We start from the raw sequence: 20,489 nt of genomic DNA on the forward strand, positions 1-20,489 counted from the left end.
TAAAGCCAAGGCATCAGACTTACCATTGGCAAACTAGCACAATGCATTTTAACTCAAGTTTAGAAGATCTACTTTTGTATTAGCCCATCATATGGAAAGCATCTGATTTCGTAGTTCAAATTGAAAATATTTGTGTATCTGTTACCTTTGGACAAGAAAAAGGCAACGTGGATGAAATCAGCTTAGTCTGATGTTTCAAACATGATGTTTACGCATTAATGACTTCTCTTATCGATCTTCATAAAAGCAAAATACTAAAGCATTTACCAATGAAATCAAACCCCAATTTTTACTAGCAGTGAAGGTAAGTATCTCATTACTTTGTTTCAAGGGCTAACCAGTATTGATTTAGGACATGAATGAACTTAAATTCAGAGATATTGCCTCAGCTAAGCAAAACCAACACAGCAGCAAAATGGAAATATCTGAAAGGACACTGCTGTCTTAAATACCTTAAACACTGAAAGGTTCTCAAATGCCCAATCCCTGCCTCAAAAGTAGGCACTTTTAAAAGGTCCAGTGAAAACTATTTAATGCTAAACCTCTTTCTCTCTATGTGATCGTAAAGCATATGGTAATAGAATCTTCGTTACTTTAATTTGACAAATTAAAAGTAAGTGGTGGCAAAAATAACACAAAATACTTTGAAATTATGGATTTCTCATTGTCATAACTTTCTCATATTGAGAGATATATTGAGTCTGAAAAAAATGTTTATGTGAAAGGCAATGCACGCATTTATCACATCCATCTGTAAGGCTTATCATCAAATGCTGATTCAACCAGAAGCAACAAAACGGAAAAATATCAATTCCTTCAGCTGTATGATACATACTGGATCTGGAAAAAAAAGTGCAAACTAGCTAATCTCATTTTCCTTTAAAAAAAACAAAAGGGAGAAATTTTAAATATTAGATTTGTAGATCTGCTAGGTGTAATAGGTTAAATTAATAATTTAAGGTAAAGAATGGCCATCGTTTGTCTAGCTCTCTTCGGATGTTTTAATAAGGTAGGAATTGTCATAACTGGATCACTTTACCATTGCTAAATTCAAAAGAACAAAATAAGACCCGTGTTTTTTTCTAACCATTGAAGATTATTTACTACCCAGCAGAAAAAAATCTATACCATAAACACCAAACTGCTATGTTTCTCAACACAGAACAAAAGATGTGCAAATGCCAGCAAGACTACATTGCTTATGTCTACTTTATTCTTATTCTTTTTTTATTCAAGGTCATCCCAGCAGGAAATGAAAAACAGTCATCAGCATAGTAAAAACATTCAAACAGAGCAGAGCATGAAAATTGCACAAAAGAGGTTATATAATCAAGTCAGTGGAGTAACTGGATGATGTCAATGGCACTTTAATGCTGCTTTAACTACTGCCCTGCAAAAAATGTGTCACTTTGTTGAACAAACAAAGACAGAGCCACCACTTAAAAAAATAAAACCAAACCACACTTGCAGCTATAGCATACTTACACTAATCCTCACTGCTAGCAGTGTAACATGTTAGAATACCAGAGGAATCAAGATTTTTTTTTTTTTGCCTAGTTTTAAGATTTAGCCCTAGTACTTCCTTTACAAGCAAAATTATATTGTTCTCCATTTTCTTGGCAATTCATTTTCTAGATTAATTCTTCCCCAGTCTAACTACTAGATAAAATATGTGATTTTCTCTAATTTGCATTGAGATTATTTTTATTATCTGTACATCAGCATGCATAACATAAAATAAAGCCACTGCATTTTTAGATGGGAAACTAAAACATTACTCTTACATGGTAAGGGGGCATCACAGTCAATAATATTTAGTGTATTGCAATTTCAGTAACAAAAGTAAATGGTAGGATCACAAAAATATTGAAATCTGTAGAACAGGGTGCAGAACATTTGGTAGTACTCATCTTGATCATAAAATCATGAAAATGGTTATTATAAGAAAATTAAGACATCATAAAGTCTGGACAATCTATCAATTTTCTAATTAAAATAATACCTGATTTGCACAGATATGTAAGATTTGTTGAAAGGGACTTTGAGTTCACAAGACTTAACAACTGTATTTTATCAGGTACAGCTTTGGTGAATTGAGAGCTTATGACATATTCTTCTCCAAGAACTAAGGATTTGCTTTAATGAACAATTATTTTGCCACTAGATTTGAAAGGAAAACATTTAAATGTGAACTCTACGAAACGCAATACAGTGTTGTCTTACTAAGTCTGCAGATCCCTCTGCTGCCCTTGTTGCCAATTTTTCCAACCAGCTATGCAGTGCCATTAACAGGACTCAAGTGGGATTTGCTGGTTCAAAGTTTTAGGCCTGTAGGCTCACCTGTCAAGAATTATACATGGAAGTTTTACCCTGGCATGATCATGGCTCTTTTTCTCACCCACCTTCAGAGTCCTCCAAAATCCATGAAAATCCATAATACTCCAAAAACCATACATAAATACTATATTTTGAAATTAGAAATTGTGTTTTATAATCATTCCTAATTCTCATGCTATCTTTAAAAAACCACCACCAAACAACAAAACAAAACGAAACCCACACAACTAACCCCCCCTCCTTTTAACAGCATGAACAGAATTCAAAAAATATAATGCTGTTTCTGCAGCCTGAGAAATAACAAGAAAAGGCAAAATCTGTCTTTATTCCTCTCAGAGGGATCTATTGCTAAAACCAAACAATTAAACGTTTGTTGACAGGATGGCCATATGTTTCATTACTAATTATTGTTCACAGAAATATCCATGGGAAAGGGCTGTTTTCTTGTCTTGTGTTTGTGCCATCCCCAACAAAATAGAGCACAACAGCTGAACCCGAGTGCTGTCCTAACACAAATACATGATGGTTAAAGTCTTGGATCAAGCAAAGCATGAACTCATGGTTGGCATAGTCTGTATTGTAAAGAGCAACCAACCTTTTCTTGGTTTCCCTCTTAATATTTATTTTTTCAACTGCACTTTTAAATAAAAAAAAATTAATTTCTCCTCCATAGTAGGCTAAAGAAGACAGCAAAAAGGGAAGCTGACCAGTTTATCACACACCATGAACCATCAAAACAACTGCACTAGCAGTTTTGCTTGGGTTTGAAGTTAACAGCCCTGAGAATTACAACTGTGAAAATCCCACAGAAATTCTGCTTTTATGCTATAGTAAAAAATTAGTCCTTTTCTCCTCCCATCTGTCACTCTGTTCCTGCACTTCTCTGTCTCACAGGGATGCTTAAGTCTAAACTCTATATCCATGAAATACTAATATTCTCAGAGGACGGAACTGAAAGCCAAAAAGAAATTTTATCATCTCTGACCTCTCACACAAGACAAGTCAAACAACAATAGAGAAATTCCTGTCTTAAGGCAATTATTGCTACCAGAGCTGGACCATTCATTTGAGAAAAATATAAAACTGTGATTCAAAAAACCATTAATCAAGCAAAACTTAATGACTTGCTAGTCATTCTAGTAGTTAACTATATTCACTGTTAAAAATGAGATAGTGTCATCCTGCTCCTAGATTCCACCTTGAGCATGTTTGTCTTCAGTTTCTGCTCACTAGAAATAAGCAGCTTTAAGTGAGGAATAGCACTGACCATTTTTCTTAAAACAAGTCAAAATGCTGAAGTTGATACTTTTTTTTTTGCAGCAGCAATAGTTCTTAAAAGATGTAAAAATAAATAAATCAATCATCAAACTTCAAACATGGGTGGGCAGAAAAATATACTCACAACTCTGTTATTATTCTGATTTTGTTCTATAGCAATTAGTCCTTTCTCTCTTTACTGCCAGGAAAATAGATGCAGGCAATGCAAGCAAATGAGTGTACATATTCACAATGAAAAATACACACTGATAGAGAAGAATCACCTGTGCTTTACCAGAGTGCCTTAAGCTTCCTTTTAGCTCTGACACACCAGCATCTTTCACACAGGTGCACCCAGCTGGGTACCTACTACGCTGGGTGAGTGTTAGTGGAGAGCTGAGGGCAATGAGCTCTCAGCAACAGAACATCCTACAGCTGAAAACAGAGATTAGAGTGAGGGCTAGGAAAGAAGTAAAAAACTGGGCAGTAAACTAATATCCTAGTATATAAATGCGGTTTCCCCATAATTGCAATTTTAGGGACTTTTCTTTCCTTGGGGCAGGCAGCCTCTGATGCAGTGCATGTGAGCTTGCATTATATTTATCATACCAATAAATAAATAACACCTGGTACCTACCATGCCTATGACCTTAATAAAGAATGCCCATTTTGTCTCCTTCAATTCAAAAAGAAGTTTTGCAATACAGCATCAACATCAAGCTAAAGAATGCAGAAAATTGAAGGAATTACTGCATCTAAAAATAACATCTAAATTTCACTCAAGACTTTATTCATTGTAAACCTATGTGTCACTCTTCCCCCTACACTAGGCAGATTCTATCAGAATGTATTTCCAACCATTATGTAATTCTCAGTTATTTCCAATACAGTGATAGTCATACTAGATTCAAACAGACTTAGAGATGGTGTTAGAATTTATCTGGGTAGTTGTTCTTGTAGAATGCTGAGAACATTTTACTGTTAATATGGAAAGCACTATTGGCTTGCATAAAGAGTAAGAACAAAAATTCAGGTACTCTATCACTTGGCAGCAGACTGGCTTCCTGGTTGCAGACAAAGCAACAGTTCTTCCTTCCACTTCACAGGAAAATCCCAGGTCACCTCACTGAAAAAGCTGCAGCTCTTGGAATCCTATTTTCTGCTTCCTGAGGTTAAGGACAGGCTGCAAGAACAGATAAGTTAACTAGTTTCTTACTCTGCCTCCAACTCCTCCTGCTCCTGGCAAAGCAAACTCAGAAGAACAGGGAGTGACAGGGCTACTTTAGGACTCCCCTGATATTTATCTCCTCATTTCTCATGAGTGCAGACAGCCTCAGGGCAGGCCACTGGGCGTTCCTGTCTCTTGGGAGAAGTTGTTTTCTCCTTGTGAAGAGCAATGGAGATGGCTACTTCCATTCAACCTTAAAGCACCCAACTGAATGAGGTTCAGGGAAGGGAATCTCTGGGAACAGTGATTATTCCTTCCCATTTCTTATGTCAAGTCCATCCTCATATAAATATCAAAATTATAAACAAAAAGCAATTTTGGAGCTACTACTCATTAGGTAACAAGTTACCATACAGAATGGATCAAGAGAATAATAAAAGACTAATAATAAACCTGCTTTATACATTTTTATTATGTTCCACAACTTGAATCAATCAACACTCATCTCCTTTTATCTCACATTGCAAAAGTAAAACTGAACTAAAGAATATCCCTATAACTTGTTCCCCTGCACGTTTCTTTTCTTCTTTCTCTACCTAGATTAAATTGATATTGACCAGCTTAAAAAAAAAGCTTGGAAAACTGGATTGCTACAAATTATGGATGTGTCTGAAATTTCCAAGTAAGTGTTACTAGTCTTATGTTTGTTAGCTATTTTAAATTCCAGTAGCCTCAGAAGATCACATATATTTTGCTTTAAGTCATGCACCCTCTTGCTAGCAGTTCTAATATTGGCAGAATTACATGAACAATGAATTACAAAGCTCACTTTTTAATATCTCTCTAATTATTTCATCATATTGACAGAATACTAAAGATACCAGAAGAAAAAGTATGTAACACTTGTAGACAGAAAAATGGTTTTACACACTTACGTATTATTAAAAGGCAAAAAAGTTCATTTCTGAATAAAAGCAAAGACAATTCTGTACAGTCTTCACAGTTTAATGCCCTTTTTGAAGTTATATTTCAATCTGATTTTTCCATTTTGAACACATTTCAACTTACATCCTTGGTTACATCACCCTGTACAAACCAGCTATGACCCAGGCCATATACACACCATTTGTGCCATGTGGAACAGCTTCTTGTGCTGCCCAGTAACATATCATAGCTGATGTGGACTCTCAAGGGGTCTTTCCTACTGCTCAAACATGAACAATGCTTTCAACCAGGTGCATATGTAAAAAAGAAAGGGGGAAAGTTCAAACATTTGATTACTCTTGCCAAAGTAGAATGAAAATATTAGAATTAACTCTAAAATATTAAATTAAGTACAAACCTGCCTTTGAGGAATATCAGATGGTCTAAAGTATCCACATATTAAACACCTAGCATGACAAGTCAACAGAGGGGACATTAATTAAAAATTAATTTGCGAAAAGTAAGATTGCCAACAGTTTTGAAGCAGGACACTTGGCTCTGGTGGGTGGGTGGAGCAGCAGGTCCAGGGAAGCATGAGCAGGGGCTGGTGGCACTCTCATCCCTGGCAAGGAAGGAAAGAAGGGGGCTTCCTCTGCAAGGAGGTCTCAGCAGGGCCATTTACAGTTCTCTGTGTGCCCAAACCTGCCCCTTCAAGCTGTATCACAACTCAGCTTATTTTTATGGTTTTCTCTGAGGGCAGGTCCCAGGGGCAGGTTAGCAGTTTCCCTCAGGAGGCAGTTCCTCTCCTGCTGCTGCCTGCCAGGCCACCCTCTTTCACCAGGGCTAACACAAGTGGCCACAGTTATCACAGGCCATGAAATCTGGGAAAGGATTCAGAGTGAAAAAAAATGTTTCTCCCTTGTTTATTTTTCAGCTAACTGATAACTTACTGAGAAGACCAAGGGCAGGAATGAGCAACTACTGTTGGCACCCAGCAGCCAAAAGAAAGCCAAGTACCACTCAAAGGGTATTTCTGAGTTGTTTTGGTTTTAACTGCAAAGGGGTACAATCTCTGTTGTAAATTAAAAAAGAAAATTGAAACAAAAGAAGCATTCATATACTAAAGAGACCAGCTACTTAAATACATCATGCTTACTATTTTCCTTTGAGATGCAGTCTAAATAGTCGAATAATAAAAAAAAACAACTTTGAGTACTATCTGCAGCCAAAAATTAAAAAAAAAAAATCTTAGTTTCAATAAGCAGATATATCTACTAATTTCTTTTCAGCTTTGAATAAAAGATTCTTAGAATGTTTCTGCTACTCAAAAACACATACTTACATGTCTTGGAAATGTATAAATTAATACTACTCCACTTAAGATAACTGCCATATATGCCATATATGTGCCTTAAAATCCAGTGAAAAAATTCTTTCCCACAAATATTAATCATCAAATTTTAACTTCAATTGAAAAAGAATCCTCTGGACCCACAGCTAAACTATCAGTACTATAAGACTGGTCAGAAGCACAAATACACCCTCTGATGCAAAGGCATAAAAATGCCAGTTTATGGCTGGGATTTCCACAAATACTTTAAGCGGAATTTAGAAGGCTGAAGAGTGCAAGCCACAACCCCAACACTTAGCTACTTAAGTGAAAAAATTTCTACTGGTAAAGTTTTCTCAGGCATCATATGTTTTGCTACTACAGCAGTGCCATGGCTAAAATCTCTCCTGAGAGATTATACACTTCCTCTGGATTCTGGAGGGACAATTCCTTCCCATGTCCAAACAATATGGCTAAAAATGAGGCTGAGCTGAATGGACATTTTATTTCCCACCTACTGAAGCTTTATCACTATGCAGTTAAAAACAACAGATTTTCTGAATGAAAGAGGGACCAACCAAGAAACAAACAAAAACCACACAAAAAACAAACCCACCAATTTTCAACAAGTTTTTCAAATCCTGATGCTATCAGAAATTACTTACATGTGGGTCCAGATCTTAAAAACAATTAATTTTATGGGCATCTACCATCATGTCCAATTATATACAAAGTTCAAAGTTAAAAAATAAATTATTTGCACTCTAATAATCAGCTTCTTTTAAAAAAAAATTTTGTTTACACTGTCCAAAGGATTGACTCCTGAAAAACGTAATATCTTTTCAGAAAAATGAGAATATTTTCAAAGTGAAGTCACCCTGTAAAAGCCAGTAAGTAAATAAAATATATTTAAAACAAACAAACAAACAAACGGGATACAAACTCTGTCATAGACAATGTCTGATAGGCAAGACAGGTACTTGCTGTATGCTAGCACTATTACAAAACAATTCCTCAAGGACATCCACAGGGAAAAAAAATTAATGAAAGGTAACGAAAAACTCTTACCTAAAGAATCTGGGTTGCACAGATATCACTGTGTCCCATGTACTGTGGGAATTCAAAATTTTACCAATATTGACAAAACTAGTTCGAATTCAAGTTGATATTGTTGAATAGTGATTATTAAACCACAACTAGTTCTTATTTCTTTCTTTGATGAATAAGGGATTATAAACACATGCCACGGAATTCTAAAACTGGCCTAGATAATATACCTGAGTGTGGGGGCTGTACACACATTATTTGCCTACCTCTTATATCTGTTTTCTAAGTGTTGTTCACACTGCAAGTTCATCAAAGACGGAAAATTTCCCCTGTACTATCTGAGGTGTTTGGTAGTCACACAACTTTTTCAAAAGATAGTTCTATCCTACACCTATTGATGGATATATAATTTCTATATAGATATAACCAGTATAACAATTCACACTGAATGCTGGAGGTTTGGGTTTTTCTTTTGTATAAACCTTGCTTTCTGCCACTTAATTACTTGGCCAAACTGTTCAGAAATCTCTAATGAATACTGTGTTCTTCTCTATCCAAATCTTTTATTCAATTATTCACATGTGAGATATATCTGAAAGGTTTAATTAAAATAGATGTCAAAAAGAAAACATCAATTGCAGAAAGAACACAAAGCTGACACAGTATAAAACATCTCAGAAAATTCACATATCATTGTGGGAGGATTACAGGATTTTCTGGCTAAGTTTTCAAAACTTTTGTTTACTGAATCAAAAAAGACATTTCAACATGTCTAAAAATTTAGAAATTTCAAGTGATTTAGCTTATTGATAGAGCACTCAGACAAAAAAAATTCCTCTGTTTTAAAAATTGGTTTAAATAAAGTATAGATGTTTCTACACCAAGGTATTTACAGACCTTTAATAATTGTCTGGTGGCAATTATTTACATTCCTGACAACTATGTCTTCAATCTACAAATAAAACATGCTAATTGTCTGGTGGCAATTATTTACACTCCTGACAACTATGTCTTCAATCTACAAATAAAACATGCTTTAGCTATACATAAAAGTCTAACTAGCAAACATTTTGATTGATTCTACTCCCTACATGGATACTATTGCATTAACTTAAGCTTTTCCCAGGGCAATAAAATTAAATAAGAAAGTTAATTATTTGAATCTGGCCAGAGCAAACCACCTACTCACATAATCAACCTGCTCTCACTGCTCTTGCAGCACTGTTGCAGCTCTCCCTTCCTTTTTGCCTGAAGGAAGTCTCTTTTTACTGGCACTTTAAATCAAATGCCTAGGCCCTTTTTATTGGAGACTGAGAATATTACATAAGTCAAAGATCTGAATTTTTAATTCGGTTTATGTCTACAAAAAACAATTTGAATACTCTCACCTCTAAAATTTCTTGGAGAGTTTATCAAAATACCATGAAACCAAAACCTTTTTCTTGAATCCAAATTAGCTATTACCCCAAAGAGTGACATAATATCTCTTAAAAGACATCCTCCTTTGATAGGCAGATTCCCAGCAGCAAATTAATTGCTGGGTACTTTTTTATATACATATTCCACACCATCACACTGCTGCTCCAGCTTTTTATATTATCTTAGCATACAATGTAATGTGGCATTTATTTGTGTTTATTTTGAGTTTTGAATGGCTCACTAGAGTGATCTGTGCACCAGAACACACGATGCCACCCATATTTTTCAAAATATTTTTGAAAAATTGGGAAAAAAAGCTTTCTCACCATTAAAAGATTACAAGATGTTCATTTAGACACTTTAAATATTTTAATATTGGTGGCTGATTTAATCTGATTATCATAATAATCAATCATTAAATAGAAGCCACCATGAGATATCAAATAGTAAAGTCTTATATCAAAATGGCCAGCCAAAGTCTTGCAAAAGTGAAATATTTACCTTTTATACAGCATGGTGGACCTTGGAGAGAGGCTATAAACCCTGAAATTAACTGTTTTGAGAAGTCTGCACTGAATTTCATGCTGCTGTGAGCAGTCACGATGCTCACAATGCCTAGAGATAAATCAAACATGCATGGACTCATTTATTTTAAATTTTTTCTCCAACAAAGGAAACCAGAAACAATATGGCTAATAAAATGCTATTAAATCCATCGGTCTGGCTAACACATTGCAAAGAACTTGACACTTAGCAGTCATCATCCTGCTTACCAAAAGCAGTCATTAGTTTAGGTAACGCTGTGTACCAAGTAATATTTTTCTTTTTTTAGACCAGCCAGGCAATGAACAGTCTGTTGTAATAGGTGATTTAAGGGGAAAGAATGCTGGAAGAAAATGTTTCCGAAAGATCCGGGGAGTGGCAGTTGGAAAGAGAATAAAAAATCTGAAAGTCAGAACAAAAAAGGGAGAAATGTCACAGGCATTAAAACTAATTGGGAGTTAAATACATTTACTCATTGTTTTGCTTAGTAAAACTTAGAAAAAAACAACTCAGAAAAAAAAAGGCAAGAGGGAACACTACATTGCACAAAACTTCACACTTTTCATTTTACAAACTTTCACATGGTTCAAGAAGCCATGCCAGGCACTGCACAAACTCATTAATATCCTATCTTTGCTTATTTTTGTAAATACAGATTAAACAAAAAGACATGAAGATAAGAGTCCACATTACTCTCCCCCTCATGTGTCTTTCTCAAGAGTTTGAGAATCTTTGTTATTTGCAATATACATTTTCTGTTTAAAAGAATCACTTGACTCTCATTAGCAACAGTAATAATGCCATACCAAAAAGAAATCAAATTTGGCAGCCTGATAAGCAAGGGAAGGAAAAGGAAACATTTGAGTCATTCTGTTCCAGCTCAGTTAGCTCCCATTGCACCATCTCTATGGATTGTCTTGAAACTCTGCCCACATATGCAATAATAAAGCCTTTAAAGCTATTTTTGTTTTGGTTTGGGGTTTTTTTCATCAAATCTAAATGGAACAAATGATAAAGAGAATTTGGCTCAGTTGTTTCCCTTCTACTGTATATATATATATGTACACAATATGTATGGCATGTGTATATATAAGTACGTAGATACAAACATATATACCCGTATTTAAAATACAAACTTCTTTTTATACATAAACTTCTCCAAAAAGACAAACAACTATAAATATTTAGATTGTGTGATGTAGATTTTAAATGTCACCCTTGCAAATGAAACTCTTTTATAAGTGAAGTTTTATCCCATAAAGCTGTAAACTCTTTGGCTTGCTAGAAAGAGACTCAGCAAGTGTCCAAGTCCAGGAGGAATCAGAAGCTTGGGGATTAGTCATGTATACAAAGCTATGCATAAGTTCACATTTGCAAAATGAGATCTAAGTGTACAAAATATTTGATCACAAAAATAGATATGAAGTGGGGAAAAATTCTGTAAACAAAGTACAACTTTGAAAGTCTCAAAAATCTGAATCCAAAAAGAAATAATGAAAAAAACACTATTTTGAGAGCTGCATCAAGATGGAGGAAAATTTAGTTTGTTTTTCAATTGTTCAGAATAGAATTGGAGTCTCAAAACATTAACCTAGCATTTTCGTTTTACCCACTATGCACAGTAAAATATTCCTGTAAAAGGCCATTTTATAATTTAAAACCATAAAATATTATATAATTTTACACATAATGCACAATTTCTTTTCTTCTTTTGTTATTTTCTGAAGAGTTGTCTGCTATTTTTTCATATCATAATAGCAATATCAATTTCTTCTATTATATTATGTTGGTCTCTTTCCACAATTTTTTTCTATCTTCATGCCAAGCTCTGTTCTCTTCTTTACTGGCTGTACTTCCTATTTTTCTTTTCTGCTAGACTTTCAACCTTTTAATTTAAACCTAGTTTATTTACAAGCCAATCCACAAGCACATGTGAGCAGCTTAACATTCATTTGATATCTAAACAACCAAGTTTTCTGCTGGCTAATGACATGCCCTTGTCATGTCTTAATGAGCACTGACCTCACCTGGGAGAGAAGTCAGTAAGAATAACTCAGAAAACAGAGGAGTTTGGAATATTTATTAGTCATATTTTTCTCTTTGGCATGTGTTTACCACAATTTTAGGTGAGACACACCTCTTCTTGTGTCTCAGATCCAGACCCTCCTAATGATGCAAGGGATAGGCATCTCCCTGTTATTTTTCCACCAGCTGCCTTTGGGAATTAGGAGAGAAGGAGTATATTTACTCATGTCCAAGCATCCGTTTCTTACTCTTTCCAGTGAGTAATCCCATGTTTGTCTCTGCTAAACAAAAATTTCTTATTCAGTGTCCCTCATGTCCCTAAATTCCCCAAAGTAATGATGAAAACTCATTTAACTCATCTTTTTTTTATTATGTTGTTGTTTGGGAAAACTGAGTAACAGCAGAGGCACTGAACCTATGTGTTAGCAGAATCAGGAAGACAGAAGAATGTTTAAAACTGTGATTTTGAACTGGGGATGTAGACAACAATACCAAGCAATCCACTGATCTGTATAATCTTTATAGCTTCCTAAAACATTTCAGTAGAACAAACGAAAAAAATCTTGTGCTGACGACAGCCCAAACTCCCAAAGCTTTGGGAATTAGAAAACAATCTTTTGAAACTGCTATAAAGCAAATATCCTGCACAGATGAGCATATGAAGAGATGTTTAGAGTAAATGGTGAATTTTCCTAGTTGGAGAAGGTCACAGTAGAATTTCAGAGAGAGCTGAGCTGAGTTCTGCATTGTTCAATTTATTCCTAAGTGGAAGGATGATGAACGACAGAAAATACAAAGTTTTGCTTACAATACTCATCTATTTTAATGAAGTCTGACTAGGAAGTACAGCAGAAGGACTTGTCAACAGTCCGTGAATGGCTATCAAATGCAGAGCTAATGCATGTATTAATACAAAATAATGTATATGGAGAAGACCAAACTTTACAAATAAAATGGTGGGCCTGGAACTTACACACATTACTACTTACACACAAGATCTTAAGCTACCCCTTGATTAGTCTCTGAAAAAAACCCAACAGTTCAAGAGAAGGAAATACCACATTGGGAATTATTAGAAAAGGAACAGAAAATAAAAACAGAGACCACCCTAACACTGCTCTATAAATCCCCGGTTAGTCCACGTACCAGGTCTGTCCATGCAGATACTGGGGAAAGTTATAATTCCCTCACCTCAAAACACAGCAGAGTGGGGAAGCAGCAGTCAAGATGATGAGAGGTTAAGAACACAGACCTTACACTGAGAAGACTACAACTTTAAAAAGAAATTAATGGAGAAGCTTAGGATCAAAGATCATAAAATCATGGCCAGCACTGAGATGATAGAGAGGGATCAAGTATTCAGTGTCTCTTCCAATAGAAGAAATGGGGGATGCTAAGTGAAACTAGCAACTTGGAGGCTTCAAACAGAAGAGAGCAATTTACACCATGTGGTTTGTGTAGTACTCCTTGTCAATGAAAGTTATGAGTGTAAATTAACAGCTAAATTAGTTGAAAAAGAGGTTGAACAATTTGTGGAGGAGCGATCCATCAAGATTTACATATAATATGGAAATACCTTTAGCTCAGAAAATCCCTATCTACAAGTTACTATAGGGATAAACCACTATATGCTACTCTATACTGTCTACTTGTTTATAAGATGCGCTTTCAGTCACCCTCAAAGAACAGATATCAGGTAAAATGGATCTTTGGTTTTATTCATTATGGATATCTTTCTGTTAATAAACACATATTTACCATTTTAACACTCAAATGTTAAGTATTTACTGGTCAAAAATACAACTTAGTAGAAAAAGATGAAAATTAGAAATTATATTTATTAACTGTAACATATGACAACGTATTCCTCTGATGACAATGGGTTGAGTATACAGTAAGACACTTGCAAGAAATGTTTGGTATGATTTTGTTCCATATGTTTTCCCATTCTCCAAAAAAAAATTTGACGAGGGCTAACATACTGTTGAAATGACAAAAATATTTTCACCCTAGTGGATCCAGTGACTGGAAGTGAAGACTCATTTGGGCCTTCTGCTGCAGGCCTCAGCAGCTTTGCCTAATGTCTCCCAGTAAATGTCAAACACTATCAATGCTGTGCCCTTCTGTCCCCTGCTAATGACCAAGCACATTCTGCAAGCTCGGCAAATGTCTCCTTAACACACTCATGCCTTGGTCCTGGCTCATTCTATCAGCAGTACAATCAGACTGCCTGGGAATGGCTTTAGCAGGGTACACATCCTACACACCCTACACAGCTGCTTTGCTAGGGAGGATTGGTATCTTTTGCAGTATCCACTTGATTTGCTGGGACACAGAAGATGGGGCTTACTAGAGGGAAAACACTCTCCTTTGAGCAACTTACATACTTTAAAAGTTAATTTTTTGCAAGTAGTTTCTTTCTCTTGAAAATTCTAGAAAAACATTCTCTTCTGAAAAATACTTGAAGCTTTTGTTTAGACAAATAAATATTAACATCTACATATGGATGTTTAAACTCTTTTTATTGTCAACAGAATACTAGTTAACATGCTCATGCTGGAGAAGGCACAAGTAAATTGATAAGTGGCACAAACCAGTAGCAGCTTAATTCAGTTGTCCAATCAATGTCTCAGGCTATCTGAGACATCTGTTGAGAGCAAGTAGGTATAGCACAGATCCAATGAGGACCTGAGTCCTTTTTGGGAAGGTAGCCTGAGGCTAGAAATTACTATCTCAAATGAAGGTGTCCCCTTTTTGAGTGAGCTGAGTCCACTCCAGGCATTATGAACTGTACTGGCCAAGTTGTTACTCATTAGAAGAGAAGTTCATAAAACAAATATGGCTGTAGACTCTTACGGATAGAGACCTAAATGTAGGTGTTTTAATTTCAAATGAAATTCTGCACTTGTTCATAAAATTTCTATGAAGGAAGACCTAAAATAATTTTTATTGAAATAATCTTGTGCTTTCCCTCCTGTTCTGTGTCATTCAAACAAATCATCACTGGCATCTATTGCATTTTGCTGCCCAGCCAAGAGTCAGTCAATATCTGTGTTAGTATTCAGTTCAAATCCTTCAAATAAATCTTCAGTATCTGGGTTTTTTTTAACAGTAAGTATGTACAAATCTCTGTGTCTTCAATAAAATCTTAGACCAGTGTCATATCTCTTGACTAACTCCTATATGCAAATTGATGTTCTGCAGTGAGGTGATCAAGATTACTCACAATCCAGATTTGAGAATGCAGTCCTTTGTCCTTCACAGTGCTGAGGTGTGTTTATTTACTGTCTTAATATTAATCTACCAGAATTTTTCTAAAAGGGTTTCAAAGATCTGATCAGAAGCAAGGATCCTGTATTTTTTAGATGAAAATGGGATGGTTGTTTGCTGACTGATAATGCATAATTTCAAACAGCAGATCTTCAAACAGCATGCAGTAAGATTTCTGATATGATAGCCCAGAGACTCCTGCACTGACAGATTCCATACATATCACCCATTTCATTTCCCTAAATGCCTCTGTTAAGAGGCATAACGTTATCACAAATCAACAGTGAAATGTGAAATGTCATTACACTTCCATTACTCCTACCTCTGTAGTAATTCACGTATCCTCCCATAGATAATACTGAGTGACTTATTTCAAAATAAAATTTTCTCCTCGATAATTTGAATGCCATTCTTAGTGCAAATCAAGTCCACTTTCTTTTGTGACAACTATTTTTGTCAATTTTTACCTTTTCTGACAATAACAGAACATTAGTTTCTTTTCTTGTTCAGTGTTAGACCCAAATGCAGTGAATACAATTCTGCTTGTACAGCTCCAAATGCAGCAAATACAATTCTGCTTGTACAGCTAGTAAAAAAATAAGAGAGCAATGAGGTGCTGCCAAGAAAAACTGCGAACAAATTTCAGTATGTGTAACTAGTCCTGTAGGCGGGTTCTGATTTGGATCGTGTTTAGACAAAATACAAATAGTAACATATTGCATCAATATTCAAAGGATTCCTATAAGAATTACCAACACCATATACTAGAAATTGCTGCGGAACACAACTGAAACACTATGTAAGATAGGATACAATTATGGGAAGAAGTGATAGCAATAGTACCATACCCAGAATTTTCCATTCCTCAACTGTTTAAGTGGTTTAATATAAGTACGATTCAGCAATTTCTACAAATACATAAGCACTCTATATTTAGTTTGAGATGAAAGGAAATTTCCACAACCATACTTATGGCACGAAGTGGTGTTTCAAACCACTTTGGAGGTGGGTCTCTATTCTTAAGGGAAGTCAGCACGGGACCTTCTGACTGGGATGCTGGACCTAATCCTACAATGCATCCAGGTAACAATCTCATCTTGGGTGAAACCACATGCTCATGCAAGGCCCCACGCGCTCCTTCAAAGCTGGCAGAATCCACCTTGAGGAAGCAATATAAACCATGGATCCCAGCCTCCAGCAGGGAAGGGGGAAGTGCCAAAAAGTGGGGGAAGTGCCAGAAACTGGGGGAAGCAGGAGAGAGTGAGAAAATGTACAGCCAGAAGTAGCACTGGCAAGGTCAGCAACTAGTAATGTTATGAACAGTTTTCAAAAGAGAGCCCAAGATTAGGAGTAGACATTTTTTATATGTGGGGAAAAACATTTGGCTGTACCATTGGTCTGGGCCCCACTGTTTTAATCCATGTAACAAATTATATGTGAAGTAGAGCAAAGTCAAGTCGGCTTCCAGAATGGGATATTTTTCAGAACCACTGTTCAGCAAAATACTTATAAATGGGGAAAAACTTAGGGTGATTTTTTTTATAAAATTACTTTGCACATTCAATCTGTGTTGCAGGGAAGAAATAAAACAGATGAGAGTGTGGAATTTATCAATGCCAGTAAAAATGGACTTAACGCATCAGCAACACACTTTGCAGGATTTTCTAAGTTTATGCTTTAAAGGGGAAGGCATTTAATTGAAATTAGTTCATTATTTTTAATTACTTAACTATCAACACCATTACTAAAGAAAATACATTTAATATACATGCTCCACATAAAAGGCAAACTGTGAGTCAAATCAGAGATGAAAAATGAAACAGCTTCTTACTTTCATGCTTAAAAAAGAAACTATGCTGAAAGCATATGTAGAAAGCCCTCTGTGGGTGATGGGCTACCTCTGTGCAGCGTAACACTACTGTGCAGAACTGCAGTTCAAAATAGTATGTAAGTAAAAAAAATGTGTGGTAAACTCTCTTGTAATTCAATGAGTACCTCAGACATGTAATAATTATTCTGAAAGTACATTCTACAGCTAAAAGTAAGCAAATCATATACAACAGGTAAGCTATTTATGTATAATTGTTACCAAACTACTGATTATTAAATAAATTGTACCGTTGCTCTTTGTCCCAGGGACTCATGTTGCCTAACTATCTTCTGATCCATCTCCTCCCCATTCACAGCAGCAGAAGCAGTAATTGAGTATTTGCAGATGTAATACTGCCTATTTTATTTATAATGGTTCCCTAATCAGTTGTTGAGAAAGGGACCTTACTATTGACAAATAAGGCCACCATTAGGTTTTGAAGAATCCTGGTCATCCACAGGCGTATTTTGAGAATTACCATTCTTTGTCAAGCTGAAAACATGTTTTTAACTTCTTTTGCATTACTTCTGCAGCATTGTAGCTTGCATTATAACAAAATGATAATTCAATTTGGGATACTAGACAATTTGATATATTAGTGGGGTTAGATGAGTATAATGCTTGCATTGTTCACACATTCTCCTGACTCGCTGCAAGATTATAAATACCCACCGTAAGGGGAGCTCCACCCTGGAGAGGTTTAATCTAATAGTTTCTGCTGTTGCAGACCATTCTACCTTTAACATGAAACCAAGCCATTGAGACTTGACTCCACACTCTGATTTTTTTTTCATTTTACATTTAAGATGATTCACAAAACTAGCTTTACACAGTTTCCTGTAATCTCAAGGCAAAAGGTGTTCTGTAAATGTACTTTGTTTCAAATGTAAGAAACATTAACCACCCACTTCCTGTACTGTTCCCTAAAAGGTTTACAAGTACTGCAGGACTAATCCCATTCTGCCAAAAGCCTGCGTTTCTTGCCAAAGAGGGACTCGGCTAATGTTAAATGACTGTACTCTTCACATTAAATAATACTTGGAAGCTGAAACACAGCAAGGCTTTATAGATCTCTTTTGAAAATATCTGACAAAGTCACAAGTTAATTTATTACAGGAGGCCCCGCAGAAAATTCCCAGGGCCAACCTCTGCTCAACTTCCACGGCTGCATGTGTGTAAAGAAAGGGCAGGGCTGGTGCCAAGAGCTTTCTGAGCCCAAGTAACATATAAGCAGATCAGTGGAACAAATTTGTTCCTCTTAGTAAGCCACGAAACGAAATAGAATGTCATGTTCATTTGTAACTTTATTATAGGGAAATACGGCTGGAAAGGTAACCATTTCAGTAATATCAATGTGAACTAAACGTCAATCGTTGTCAATACTGAATTTTATTACCAATACAATCCCATCCAAAACAGTGACCGGACACTATAGAGGAATGGCCGGGCACTTCAACTGACACATTTGGGCCTGAATTAAAAAACTGAACGTTCAAAGTCTCTGCAGGAATTTGAACCGAGTTAGTTTTCAGCAAGCGCACGGTTTGGGTCCCTGTTTGCTCGAACATCCCCACCGTGTCTCAGAACTGAGCAGAAAGTGCCACCTACACCCATGTCGATCCCCCTGCCGACTGAATATGGTCTTAAGCAGGATACTAAGGAAGCAGCGAAATCCTTCTAGGGACGAATAAGCTGGGACACAACGGCCGCAGGCTAAACCAGAACATCCACCTCTAGCAGTCCCCGCAAAACCGGGGACACCGGTCAGAACCGACCGACCCCCGGGCAGAAGCGGGGCCCGGGGAGGAGAACCCAGCCCAGCCCAGCCCCGCCGAGCCACCCCGGTACCGCGGAGCCCTGGAGCAGCGCGGGGGCGCCCGGGCCCCTCGGGCAGAGCCACTGCCGCGGGTCCGGCCCCCTCCCCCGACCGCAGACAAAGAGCTGAGGCTCTTTGGCCGCCACCCACCCCCGTGCCTCTCATCCCAGGTATCCATCCCCTCCTCCTCCTCCGCCCCCATCCCTGCCCGCGGGCCGCCGCGGCAGCCCCCGCCGGGTACTCACAGGATGGTGGTCTGTGGGGACACGGCGGGGACGCTCTCCAGCATCAGATGCATGCAGCGCACCGTGGTGCGGAAGCAGAGGCAGCGGCTGGGGCACCACACGCTCCCGCGCTGCGGCGGCGGCGGGGGCTGCGCGGCGGCGGGGGGGAAGAGCCGCCCGCTGCTGAGCAGCAGCAGCAGCAGCAGCAGGAGCAGGAGGCAGAAGCCGGGGGCGGCCGCCGCTTCGCGCCGGGCCATGCTGCGGGCAGGAGGGCGAGGAGGAGGAAAGGGGCTCCGGCAGGTCCCCGTCGCGCCCGCTCCGCTCCCCTGCCGAGGCTACCGCTCTGGTCGGCGGCGGGGCGATCCCGGCCCCCGGCGGGCGGGAGGAGGGGACAGCGCTGGGCCCGCCCTGGGCTGGGGCCGCCCCGCAGAGGGGGCTCCGCACCGCCCTGCGCACGCACCGCGGCCGGAGCTCCGGGGTACGGGGGCTGCCGGCGGGATGCAGCTCCCCCGTCCTCGCCTCCGCCCCAGGGAAGGCACCCCCTGAGAGGGACGGCAGCTTGCGCTTCGGGAGAGGAGAGAAGGAAGGCAAAACGAGGGGAAGTGAGGAATGGAGAAGGGGAAAGAAAGAGGAAGGAGGGGAAAGGAGAACAGAAAGCAAAAAGATGAGGGGAAAAAAGGATCAGGGAAAGAGAAACCCTTATGGGAAGAAGTGAAGTTCCATTTCTGCCCTGATCTGAAAGAACTACGTACACAACCCTTGGACTGTTGGAGTGCTGCAACTTTGACTGCTGAACCAGGACAATCATTTGCCCTGAATTACATTGTTTTGGTGGTTTTGGGTGGGTGGCTACATAGACAAGGAGGTGTAAGAGGACCACTAGAATGCCACGTAAAAGAATAATTGTTGCAGCCACAGCTCACATGATCTAAACACTTTCTCAAACCGAACTTTACATAAGAACAAAAAACTAGATTGTCATTGAGACTTCTAACATTGTCAGTCTCATGTGATGTCAAGCCCGAAGTAGATTGATACCTTTTCTCCAACCCTCTCCACACTTTGACTATCCCAAATGAGCATTGGAATGTCATTTCTTATAAATGATGGGTATCAGCAACCCCAGTTCCACGCCAGAAATAAGCTGCGGCACTTCTGCAGAATTGCCTGAATTCCTTTTTCTTCAAGGAACAATGCAGAGGCCATTCTTGTCTAAAATTTAACTACAGTCATTCATGGAACAGATTGCCCACAGAGGT

General features: G+C 38.0%; 1 protein-coding gene across 4 annotated transcripts in view; it reads right to left on the reverse strand.

The window, feature by feature from the left end:
• PXDN (peroxidasin) overlaps positions 1–19,609 on the reverse strand; it is an 89,229-nt gene extending 69,620 nt beyond the window's left edge. For 2 of the 4 annotated variants that reach the window (XM_064650437.1, XM_064650436.1), the window contains exon 1: positions 19,252–19,606. In XM_064650437.1, the coding sequence (XP_064506507.1) occupies positions 19,252–19,487 (236 nt within the window). In that variant the 5' untranslated portion in view covers positions 19,488–19,606. Of the gene's footprint in view, positions 1–15,223; positions 15,235–19,251 lie in introns of those variants that run through there. The other 2 variants (XM_064650440.1, XM_064650438.1) reach the window with 2 other exon arrangements.
• Between the last annotated feature and the right edge of the window lie 880 nt (positions 19,610–20,489).

This window comes from Pseudopipra pipra, chromosome 3 (genome assembly GCF_036250125.1).
Source record: "Pseudopipra pipra isolate bDixPip1 chromosome 3, bDixPip1.hap1, whole genome shotgun sequence".
Taxonomy (NCBI): Eukaryota; Metazoa; Chordata; class Aves; order Passeriformes; family Pipridae; genus Pseudopipra; species Pseudopipra pipra.